This window comes from Equus przewalskii, unplaced genomic scaffold (genome assembly GCF_037783145.1).
Source record: "Equus przewalskii isolate Varuska unplaced genomic scaffold, EquPr2 ChrUn-6, whole genome shotgun sequence".
NCBI classification, from domain to species: Eukaryota; Metazoa; Chordata; class Mammalia; order Perissodactyla; family Equidae; genus Equus; species Equus przewalskii.
The window spans coordinates 2,349,680-2,362,207 of NW_027228754.1; the positions used below are offsets into that span (position 1 = coordinate 2,349,680).

A 12,528-nucleotide genomic window follows, 5' to 3' on the forward strand; every position below is an offset into this window, starting at 1 on the left:
AGGTACAGGGCTTGGGGAAGTGAAACCTAGGACCTAGGGTTCTGAGGAGAAGAAGTCACTCTAAGACCCTGATGGGCATTTGCTATTGACGGTACATTCTGATAGTGTTGAAAGGATATCAACCTCAGATATCTTTTATCTTTCACCTAGGTCACTATTCCTCATTGGATCCTTAGGGAGCTATTTCAAGAATATTTGAAGAGAAAATATAGGGCTGGGCTTCTTCCTTGACCTGGACTCACCTCTTCAATGGCTGGGTAATTATTTCCACAAATTTGTCTTTTAATTTGTCACTACTTTCCCTCTCAGATCTATCCTTGCCCTGAATCCCAGGGTCCTGGAGTAACACCTCTGTATCACCAAAGAAGAGAGTAGTAAAGGTGATGACTCTGAGCAACTGGCCAATAGCTGAACACTGATGGCCCTCAAGGTCTAGAGCATTGCTCAGAGGATGGACACACCCTTTACTGAAGGCTTTCATCCAGTCTACTCTTTCGTGGTTGACTCATCACACCTTTCTTTCCTTTGCCTAGCTCTTTCAGACCTAGACATCCCTCAATGCTAAAGCCAAATTCCACAGCTGTGACTGAGTTCCTCTTTGAAGGTTTCTCTAGCTTTGGGTGGCAACCCAGGCTTGTCTTCTTTGTTGTCTTTCTAATTTTGTACCTGCTGACTCTCTCTGGCAATGTCATCATTGTGACTATTATTCGCCTGGATCATCACCTCCATACTCCCATGTACTTTTTCCTGAGCATGCTGTCCATCTCTGAGACCTGCTACACTGTGGCCATCATTCCCCATATGCTTTATGGCCTCCTGAATCCTTACCAGCCCATTGCTATCCAAGGCTGTGCCACTCAGCTCTTCTTCTATCTCACCTTTGGTATCAACAACTGCTTCCTGCTCACTGCCATGGGATTTGATCGCTATGTGGCCATCTGCAAACCCCTACAGTATTCAATGATCATGGGTAAAGAGGCCTGTGTCCAGTTGGCATCTGGTTCTCTGGAAATTGGCCTGTGCATGGCCACTGTCCAGGTCACATCTGTATTTGGCCTGCCCTTTTGTGATGACTTTGTAATCTCTCACTTCTTCTGTGACGTGAGACCCCTGCTGAAGCTGGCCTGCACAGACACAACTGTCAATGAGATCATCAACTTTGTTGTCAGTGTCTGTGTCCTTGTTCTACCCATGGGCCTAGTCTTCATCTCCTATGTCCTCATCATCTCCACCATCCTTAAGATTGCTTCAACTGAGGGTCGAAAGAAGGCCTTTGCCACCTGTGCCTCCCACCTCACAGTGGTCATCATCCACTATGGCTGTGCCTCTATCATCTATCTCAAGCCTAAGTCCCAGAGTTCCCTGGGGCAGGACAGACTCATCTCAGTGACCTACACTGTCATCACTCCCCTGCTGAACCCCCTTGTGTACAGCCTGAGAAACAAGGAGGTCAAAGATGCTCTGTACAAAGCCATGGGACAAAAGCCTCTCTCCTCTTAATGAGGAAACGTTATTGAAGGACTTTTCTTTGATTTTATAAATGTGTATTAATTTTAATTCTGTTCCAATAATGCCTTTAAGTATGGGATCAACAAGAATAGACTATATTGAATTGGGTGCTAACATTAGAGGCTTCCATATGAGCCAGTCATGGTTCTCTATGCCCTCCTTCAGAGAGGACAGAAAACGACTTGGCATACACTTACAAACATAAGGGAAAGATTTACCTGCCTGGATCACTCATATCCATGTTCTGTCACACACATGCACACAGCTACACATACCCTCAGGATATATTGAATTATACAACTCCATTAAGACACAAAATCCAGCAGGGTCTAAACTGCTAATGAACAGGACAGACTCATCTCAGAGAGTTGAAGGTTTGGAAACCACCTCAGAAAGACTTGTTTTTGTTAAGGGTATAGGTTACTTTTTAACAAGTAAGTGAGGAGACACACATGCATATCCTTTTCTGTGGACATTGAAAGCGTTCTTGTAATCTGTTTTTGCCACTTGCTAATATCCCATCACAGTCTGAGGAATCTTCAACAGGTTGGATACACACTTTCCAAGGAGTAGAACTGCCCTAACTGATCATTCCTGGGAATGAGGAATGCAAACGTGGGAAAGCATGAAATCATCAGCTACCGAGAACCCAGAGGTTAGTTGTCCATAGTCCCGAGATGCCTCAGTGAGAAAACTCCAATTGTAAAGGAGAATATGCTGAAAAGTTCAACACTTTTCACACTTCCAACACAACAGTGAAAGAAGATTGAGATTAGAAGGAACCAAACAAAAGTATGGTTCCTTTTTCAGGGTAGACTTGAACTTTTTGAAATAGTGTTATAAATGTAAGCACTTTAAGTATAACTTCCGAAAATATTTATTAATGAACAGAAGTCAGAAGCTTGACTCAAATAAAAATTTTTCCAGTAATCTCCTAAGCCTGCAGAGGCTAATCTTCAGAAATTTTTTCTTAGATACTCCCAACTTAGAATCTGAGTTAAAAACAGCATTTCATGTGTGAGCGTCACAGAAGATGAAAGCATTTGCTCTGGTGCGGGGGAGGTACTCTGTCCCTCATCCTTCCACTCCACTCTGGCCTTCTATACTGAGGAACAAGCATAACCTGAGTTTCAAACACAGCTCCTGCAGGATTCCAGTCCAGCTGATCCCATGGGGTGACCCTGCAGAGACAAGATACCACTTGTGAGAGTGTCATGAAGTCAGCTGAGTGCTGAGGAGGGCAGAAGTCAGTGGAAATTAACTAATCTTCTAAATCAAGTTAACATGTTCTGCTTTGCAAAATACACTGGTGTGTGAAGTCTGACCAGAGATAAAAGATATCTTTGCCTTTGTGTCAAGACTTCTAGAAATGATAAAGTCAGTTCACTTCTGTGAGGATAGCCAAAAATAATTATAAAAAAATTTTTGCTTAGTAGTTCTGCTGATAAAGCTGTTAGGTAAAGCTCTGATGACCAGTGGCACATTCTCTTCCATGCCAAGTTGTGTTTAGTGGATGCTGTGGCACACTACCCAGCTTGTGCCCCTTCAAGACCCACACGTTCATTCCCCCAGCTGCTGGGAGTGTCCTGGGCTGACAGGTCTCAGTTGAGTCCCTCTTCAGGAATTGCCCTTCCTAAAGAGAGGCCTCCTCCAAAGTCACACCCAATCACCAGGGACAGATTGCTTCCAATGACTTGTCTATTTCAGGGTATAAAGGCTGGCCCCTTACCTCAATTTAAGACGATTACAAAGGGCTCTCCTGGCTCCAGGGCTCTCATCTGCGAGGTGGTTTGAACGGGGTCCTTTTTGTTTTTTTGAGGAAGATTAGCCCTGAGCTAAGTAACATCTACCACCAATCCTCTTTTTGCTGAGGAAGATTGGCCCTGAGCTAGGATCTGTGCCCATCTTCTTCTATTTTATGTGTGGGATGCCTGTCACAGCATGACTTGAGAAGCCGTGTGTATATCCACACCTGGGATCTGAACCAGCAAATCCCGGGCTGCCGGAGCGGATTGCATGCACTTAACTGCTAAAGAACCGGGGTGGCCCGTGGGGTGGTTTGAAGTTTCTGCTGCAACTGCATCACATTTCAACTTCTCCCTCTGCCAGATTTTGCTTCCTTCACTCCCACACATGTGTTGATGCCGAGAGCACTTCCCTAAGAAACATGTTACATTCAAATCTCTATTTCAGAGTCTGTTTCTGGGTATCCCAATCTGCAACATTTCAGGATCCCATTTCTAGAACAGCAGTTGGCAAGTGGAGAACCCAAACTTTCAGCCTTGACATATTCTAGCGAAGGCAGAAAGTCAGTGGATCCTACATTTTAATAAAAAAAAAATTTCATCCTATTAATTGAACAATATTTACTGTGCCTCAATTTAGTCGGTGGCAGTGCAGTACTGTCTTCTTGGAAACTGGTTTAAAAAGTAAAACTTTGAATTTTTCTCAGCATCCACAAGAAGTCATTCTTTTGTCTTCAAAAATTTTTCTACAAGCAATTTAAATTTCATTGTAGCCTGGTGCCCTTACCTTGCAGTAAAATTGCTCACCACTCTCAGTGATATTTTAAAAATTGCAAATAACAAGAAAGAACTAAAAGTGAGCATCTGTCCTTCTAATTTTCAAGAAGGGAAAAAGTGTAGGTGCTGTAAGTAATGTGTACATGTGAATTTGACAGTGATCTTGCGCACATTTATAGAGTAAAAGGACTGTGATGGGAAATGTTGTGGAGATTTGTGAAGCACCAGATGGAGACTTGAGCTTGGTAAGTAACTGTCCAGAACTGGACAGGCAACTTAAGGCAGGAGGACAGTATTACTCTCTGAGGTTATCTAGTGACCCAGGCTGGTAGGTAGCTCTGTCATTCTCAACATAAACTCCCATCTCTGGGCTCAAGGAGATGTTCCCATTTCCCAACAATGGTTCCATTTCATATTTAATGAGAAGAGAGGAAGAGCAGAGCCTTTCTTCAAGTACTCAATTCCCCAAAATACTGACAAGGTAGATCTTTTGTCTGAGTTTTCACTCTTGAGGTGGCCAAGGAAATTTGTCTTCCGTTGGCCACTGGTAGGAAGCTATTGACTTGATATTCAAAAAACTAGTCCTTAACTACTGGGAGTTCATGATGATTTGTGGCAGCCAAGTTGGATTAGCAATTATGGGAGAGAAAATATGCTTTATGGACTGGCCCCAAGGGTGAACTAGCGGGGAATTACTTCTATTCTACTTGTTTGTACAACAAATATACTCCCTCTCTGGCATAGGGAGATTTCATGTATATTACAATAAAAAGACTCTTTTATAAATGCCATACTTTGAGGGTCCATGAAATACTCAAGCCCTAATTCTGTGTTTCACATTCCCAATGGAACAGGAGACGTAAAAATATCAAGAAAAAATATTTAGAAATAAATGGTAGACGTAAGTCTGGGGAAAAACCTGAAATTCAGATACATGGAAAAGCACAGTAAAGGGAGAGAACAGTGTTTGAAGGATGAAGGGAAAACACACTGGAACTTCTTAGAGAATTCATTCTGAGTCTTTGTGCCTGGATAGGCACCACATAGAAACTGGGTTCTCAAGTAGTGAATGACAAAATGTCTGGTTCAAAGGGAGCTTAGAGACCACCTACTCCAAACCCCTCTTGTTACAAAGAAGAAACGGAATCTCAGAGAGTAGCAAGGAACTTGCCCCAATCACACAGCTAGTTAATAACAGCTTTAACTTCCAGGTTTGTGTTCTATCTATAGCCCTTGCAAGCTTGGAGCGAGGATAAAATGGGAGGTGAAAGTGAATTGTAACACTCAAGAAACCAGAAAATCCCTCAGAAGATATTTCTCGAGCTGATGAAGCCTGGACTTTCTATCTATGTTTAATATCTTTCAATTCTTAACTCTGCGTCATTTGGCCTCAGGCCAAATAAAGGAGTAAGTTTCTTCTCTCTAGCCTGATGTGTAGCTGTGTACAGAATACTGCGAAGCAAGATGTTAATGAGTGTTCTGCAAGGCTGTGGTACCACGGCTATATCCCATAGTAGACCTCCTATCTTTTCTTAAGGGCAGAGGAAGTGTCCAGGAACACCACCAAGGAACCTCCTATAGGGACATTTTCTGGTCTGCTGTTACAGGAAAAATCTCTTCTCTGCTTACCAGGCCTGTTTACATAAAGCCAAGTGACAAGGCTGTTCACTGGGAATCTGGTCATTTCTTACCTCTCTGATATGATTTAATGAAAAAAAAAAGTAGAGAGTGTTAAGGAGGTTCATACTATATGACTATATAAAAAAATAAAATCTCCAATAATTTCTCTCTGCTTTATGGCCCAAAAACATCCTTTCTAGAAAATGGGACTTAGTCTCATGGATATATACAAATTTTCCCCCTAGATTCACTTCCTCCTGATGTTATTAATTGTTGTGAAACATAAATAAACTATAGGTGCTCTGATCTCTCATTTGCCATTGTGAATTCATGATCAGCACTGACAATATGCCTCTTCTCTTCCTTAATGCTTTCCCCAAACCCCCAGTATAACTGTCACTATGAGTGGGGATGGTGTGGGGATGGGAGAACAAAGATTGGGTCTTTGCCTGAGATCGCATTCAGTCTTGGACTGTTTTCAGAGCTGAGAGTTCTGATTATTATTATTCATTGGAATTTCTCTAAGATGCTTCATATGGGTGTTGTAAGAGGATATTTGAGATTTAGGTTTGGGAGAGATTAAAGAGGTGAAACAATCACAGGGGAATCTTACACTGAGCCCTATTCCCTGAGTCCTATGGCTCAAGACTACCCCAAATTCTGCCAAGAACTAGAAACTCATAGATAATAAGTTAAAGAGAGAGCATAAAAATGATCAATCTCATTAGCATCCTACCATGTCTTCTTGTTCCTAGCTCAGACTTTTAATGGTCAAGAGAGAACATTTTTAATCTATAACTTCATGATTCTTGTCTCTAGAAGCAAAGAAGAAACGAGTTAGCCTTAAATACTTAGAAGCGTCATATTACGTGGTTTCATACTTCTTTTTTCAAATTGTACTTCTCTTTTACACATGCTAATAAATGAATCTATTCATTCTTATATTTATTTAAGTGATGTTTATTGAGCACTTACTATTACATGCCACTTAACCAGTTCTAGTTAGTTTAATGATGCAATTCTGCAAAGCCGTGGGCATAGACCTTTCTATGTACATTATGATCTGTGTTTGACAACTGAAAAGCAATTGCTGATGCCAGGAAGAAATTGCTGTTGCAAAGGTTTCTTGAGCAGTGACATCAGTTCTTTCTCGGGTCTCACTTAAGGATGGGGGTCCATAAGTTTTCTGCCTCTCCTGGTCCTCTTAATCTTCAAGAGAAATGTTAACTGCTGCTGGGTCGAGACAAACAATCCTGTGTCCACAGCAAACAGAATCACCACCAACAATGGAATAATAAATTGTAGCCAGTAGCGTTTGCTTTGCTCAGCTGTAGTGGAAGATAGATGCAACAAGAAACATAACTTATATTAGGAATCAAAGAATGAGGTTCAGGGTTTCATCCTCCCTAAGAGAAGGGCCCACCCTGGTCCTTCATCTTCTAACATGATATGGCATCCAGGAGCGGAGAGAAAACACTCACAAATTTGAGTTCCTAAGTCTGTGCTCTCTGAGCCCTAGGGAGTCCTGAGTATTTCCCCAACAGCCCCTGTATAACAGTTCCTCTAGCCAACGTGTCCAAGGGGAAGGTCATAGGAAAGAAGATCCCTTTCTTGGAGCTGACAAGACCAATGTCCACACATGGTATGGGGGGTGGAAAAGAGACAGAGTGAGGGCAGGGGATCAGCAGTGCCTTATTTCTCAATCATTCAATCACCATTTAGTCCATGCATGTTGGGTGAAATGAGGATACTGGACTAGATCCTCTTTAAGTTGCCTTCCAATTCCACTATTTTGTGATTCTGTTACTCTATTTATAAGGTATTGATTTTTGCTATTATTCTAGAATTGTAGAGCCCCGGAATATTATAGCCAGAAAACACTTAGAGATCACCTAGACTAGTGGCTCTCAACACGGGCTGCACATTACCATCAGTTAAAAGAGCTTTTGAAAATACTATGCCCCGGCCTCACTCCAAAACAATTAAATTGGAACTTTAAGGGATGAGATACAGCAATATTTTTTTAAAATTCCCCAAGTGATTCTAATGGAGTCTAGACCAAACCTTTTATTTTACAGATAAGGATCCAGTGACAATTAAATAGCACTTAGGTCTCAAATTAGTTAGCAGAGAACTGCCAGTAGAGCTTAATTCTGCTTTTTGGTCTCATGCTTTTCTAGACATTACTATGAACAAAAGCTCTAGTTTCCTCCTTCCAAGGCAAATATTTCAAAGACTCCCTCTCTTATGTGAGTTTGGAAAGAGTAGTCATTTTCATTGGCTATGGAGGCAGCCCACCTTCCTATCGTTTTCTCACAAGCCTTCTCTCTCACCTCCCAATACACAAGCACACAGCCTATTGACTTGTTGTTTTCCTTTCCTAGCCCTCTTAGGTTGGAATAGACACTTTCAGCTCTTTATAGCCTTTATTCCTTCAACTTTGAAACTCTCTTTCAATTGGATAAATAAATATAAGTGTTCTCCCCATGAGCAAAAGATGACTTTGAGGTCAAAACAGTAATTGCAATCTTTTATGCTTGGGTAGTGCTTAATGGTTTACTAATCCATTTCACAAATATGACCACATTTAATCTTCATAAAAATTCCATAATGTGAGCAGATATTACTATTGCCGTTAAACAAATAAGGAATCTAAGACAGAAATTGAGGGATATACTATACTCCAGGTCTCCTCATTGCAAGTCTAGGAGAATTTCCAGAGTATGGCAGCTGCCCTCATTCTACAAGCTGCAACCATGTCAGGCTTAGGTGTTCTCTCTCCCTTCCCCTGCTATGGACTCCCTCCCTTCCTTTACCAACTCACCTTTTTTTACAGTAATGTTGAGGTAATCAGAGGTATAGCGTTCACTTGTTCGCTTAAAGTTAAAAGCACCCTCGCAGTAATAGGTGCCACTGTTTTCTGTTGTGGCACTTTTAATGGAGAAGTTTTTGTTCTCATACAAGTACTTGAGGGGTTTGCCATCCTTGTAGTAGATCACCTTGAAGACGTCCCAATTCTTCCAGCCATGGCACCTGAGAACGAGGGTCTTACCCTCTATGACCTCCTCAGCAGAGGCCTGAAGGAGCAGCCAGTCTGAAGAGCATTCATTACATTATTTATTTAACAATGAACGAATAGATAGATACATAAAATAAACTAAAAAATGTCATGGATAGAGTGTGTATCAGAAACCATGGTTTATCATTAACTCATTTCTTGGCTCATAAGGTCAACAAAAAGTCAACACAAAATAATGCTTAGAGCTTGTCTTCTACATTGACAAATCCTCTCTGCTTATAAAAAGTAAGTCGGGGGACCATAAAATCTGACATTTCTGCTGATCTCATCCATGGAAGATCTGAAACCCGGTATTCCCTTCAGACTCATTGTTGCTAGTTCTAGTCAGTAAGGGGGAAATAAACCTACTCTACTTGGAGACCCTCAGCCTAGGAGAGTGTCTATTTTGTTCTCTCTTACCTTGTAGGAGCTTCCCAGTTCTGCTATTAACCATAGCTGGCCCCTAAACTTCCTCAAAACATGTATCATGTTTAAATTAATTATTTGTGTAATTATTTATTTAATATCCTCTTCCCCATTTGGCTCTATACTTCAAAAGGTCAGAGGCTATGTCTATTCCTTATATTATATCCTCAGTGCCTAACACAACACCTAGAAGTTGGTAGGTACTCAACAAATATTTGTCAATAATGACCCAGTAAAAGATAAGAGTCAAGTTCTATGGGTAATATCACTTTAAGAATTGAAAAGCATTTGCCAAAGGATAATTTTGAATGTAAATATGGCTAGGTTGTGCAAGCATATTTTATTTAGGAGCAATCCTTGAGGACTTTTCTAGAATCTACTCCAAAGAAATGAAGAAGCTATTCTACACTCCTTTAGGTTGTATTTGGAATTTGCATATTGATGTTGAAACATATTTTTTCACTCAAGAGAAAAATATAAAGTATGTTTATACTTTAAAATATATTTATATTTAAAAATATAAAGTAAAATATAACAATGACCAAGCCATTCAAATGAAATCATTAGTTTGTTGATTCAATATTTACTAACTAACCCACATATGCCTAAGCATGCTGCGCTAGTTGTTGGCAGTAGGGGAGTGATAAAGATGAAGCAAACATAAGACTTGTTCTTAAGTAAGAGTAGAGGACATGAGGAATGTACACAGATATCGTTCAAAATGAAGAGTACAACCTAATATTCAGATCATGGCACAAAGAAATTGCAGAGCAAATCTTTAAATTAAGCTTCTTGATCCTATTTCAGATACACAGCTCTTTACAAAGTTCACATATCCAACATGCCATTTGACCATACGATATACACCTATGTCGAAAAGACAGTCAGAGGTGAAATAAAGTAGAGGAATAACATTGGGAGATGGCCAGAATATTGAAAGAAGCCAGAAGGAGTAGATGTGGAAGAATGAGATGAACAGATCTTGAGTGAGAGATCCTGTGTCCCACCTTGGTACCCTAAGCCTTGAAATAACTTTCTTTCTCCTCATCTTCATGTGGCCCATTCATCTCATTGAAGAATCTATATTTGCATAACCCTGGAACTTACCACTGAAAACTTCTAGGTGCACAGCTTCACTCAGGTTCAAGTCATTGTTCCGACATCTGTATTCCCCACTGCTCCGGTGTGAGGCATTAGTGATGTTCAAACTTGAAGTTGTCACTTCTAAAGTGGTGTTGTTGTAGGTCCACTCAGTGGAGTTGCCTTTAAGGGGCTTGTTCTTATTACATGTAAGAGTCACATTCTCTCCTCGAAATATTCTATTCCATGGGGGATTCAAGGACACTGTAGATTTCCGGATGGCTTCAGAAGATCAAATTATGGAAAAAGATATAGAGGGAAAAAAATCATTGAAAACTGGCTAGACTCCAAAATACAGACATACAAATAGTGAGACAATCAATGGTCAATCTACCCTTATGCTGCTGGTGATAAGACCCTGTCCTGATTCCTAGGATTAAAGGAAGAAGGAAACAATGTTGTGGCCCCAGGGAGCTCCCAACCTTGGGAGGAAGACAGGATACTAATGCAAGATATTAAAAAACAAACAAATTTACTGTGTGATGCAGGATAACTCACTCTAATTCTCTTGATTTTGGTTTCAGGATCTGTCAATGAGGACTGCAATCTCTTTTCAGGCAGAACCAATATCTGTCCTGTTCAACCATAGCTCAGTACAGTAGCTGGTACATAGTAAGTGTTCATTAAATATTTATTGAGTGAATAATGAATGAATAAAGGTGTTGGACTAGATGAAATATAAGATCTCTGCCAGCTCTAAATTTTTATAACTATTTAATTGTGAGTGTATATGGAGTGAACAATTTGTGTCAATTCTGGAAGGTAGTGAGAAACACCAAGAGAATCAGTTTTAAAAGGCTTCTAAGAACAAACAGATGAGACCAATATTCAAACAGCAGCCAAGCAAGTGGCTAGGTGGTGATGAAGAAAAGGTGATACAGTCAAAAGAGAACCAGACTTGGATCCAAGGGACTTATGTTAGAATCTAGTCCTTTGTTGTCTACGCAACCTCCAGAAAATCACTTAATCTGAGTTTCAGCATCCTCAGTTATAAAATGGCAATAATAATAATAATGAAGGTGATGTAAGAATTGAATGAGATTATGTGATAGTGTTTGGAAGAGAGGCTGAGACTCAGATGTTCAACAGACATGGTTGTTGGCATAAAAAGAGGAGGAAGTGACTTAAAAAATGAAATGATATGTGAGAAGATTTTGAATGAGGGAAAAGAAGGAAGACAAAGCAAGGTAGAAATGAGAAGCAAGTTGGACAGGGAGGAGTAGATTCACAATCATTAGCAAACAGAGGTGACGGGATGAAGGGAAACAGTGAGGGAGAGCAACGCCCAGACACACTGAACTGCAGAGGGAACAAGGACAAAGGACTCACCTGCTGGCACGCCATCCAGAGCTGTAAAAGTCCAGAGAGGATAAGTTATTGTCTATCCCCAGCCTTCTGGGACTCCTGAAGACTGAGATCTGGGTATATGGTGGTGAGGTCTACATCCATGGAGTTTTACGGGCCAAGCCTCTTCTCAGGAATCTGACCCAGGGAAAGAAGGCGCTTCTGTCTTTCCTCTGTCCTCCCTCCCTTGCTCTCTGGGCAATAACAGAGCGATTTCAAGGACACAGCCTTTCAGTCTGGCTTCTGCCTTTGGCATTGCTCAGCTCAGTTTCCTCTGCTCTCCAGCTTGTCTCCACTACAGAATCCCTGGGAAATGCCCCATAATTTGCATATGTCCTAGAAAAAGTCACCACTAAAACCGTCAAAGTCCCCAGCTGTTCCCCAGATCCATTTTGGCCCCTCCAGGAATAGTAACTGAACCTCTACTTACAGAAGAGCAGAAAAGTTATCCACAGCAGGGCAGGGCTTCCCATGGGAGCAGGCATCTCCTCTGTGGCCTCTAGGTGCCAACTGGGCTGGAGAGGTCTAGAGACTTAAAACAGACCTGAAACCAAAAAGGGGAAGGAAATGTTTTCTGTATCATATCTGATTGACTCATTAGCTGTGCCTAGGTTTGCCATCTTCTCTGGAGATAATATTCAGAGTGGTGCCTAATTGGGCAATTTTATATAGACCCCCCCTTACTGCATTCCCCACCCCACTCCACATACAGATCTGAAATCTGGTGGAAGAGAGACAAAGGGCTATGCACACAGTCACAGGACTTTCTTAAAGTGTCAATCAATGCAATTTAGAAAAGTAGGGTGCAGGGGAGAGCAGAATAAAACAATAATAGTTAACTATTCAGTACCTAAAATATATAACAGACACTATGCTAAATGAAATTAACAAATAAAATAAATCTGATAT

At 40.9% G+C, this 12,528-nt stretch overlaps 2 protein-coding genes across 3 annotated transcripts; one reads left to right on the forward strand and one right to left on the reverse strand.

Annotated features, from left to right (window-relative positions):
* The first annotated feature begins 558 nt into the window (after positions 1 to 558).
* On the forward strand, positions 559 to 1,500 carry LOC103553941 (olfactory receptor 10J3). Its single transcript, XM_008524718.2, has one exon. It carries the CDS (start codon positions 559 to 561, stop codon positions 1,498 to 1,500), a length of 942 nt encoding a protein of 313 aa, XP_008522940.2.
* Positions 1,501 to 6,587: 5,087 nt separating this feature from the next.
* FCER1A (Fc epsilon receptor Ia) lies at positions 6,588 to 12,264 on the reverse strand. Of its 2 annotated transcripts, XM_008524717.2 has the most exons (5): positions 12,050 to 12,264; positions 11,605 to 11,625; positions 10,243 to 10,497; positions 8,476 to 8,745; positions 6,588 to 6,979 (listed from the first exon to the last, which is right to left on the reverse strand). In XM_008524717.2, the coding sequence occupies exons 1-5, from the start codon at positions 12,102 to 12,104 to the stop codon at positions 6,813 to 6,815; spliced, it is 768 nt and encodes a 255-aa protein (XP_008522939.2). In that variant the 5' UTR covers positions 12,105 to 12,264; the 3' UTR covers positions 6,588 to 6,812. The 2 variants fall into 2 exon arrangements, with proteins under 2 accessions (XP_008522939.2, XP_070464331.1); XM_070608230.1 differs by lacking the exon at positions 11,605 to 11,625 and having other exon boundaries at positions 12,050 to 12,203.
* Positions 12,265 to 12,528: the final 264 nt, after the last annotated feature.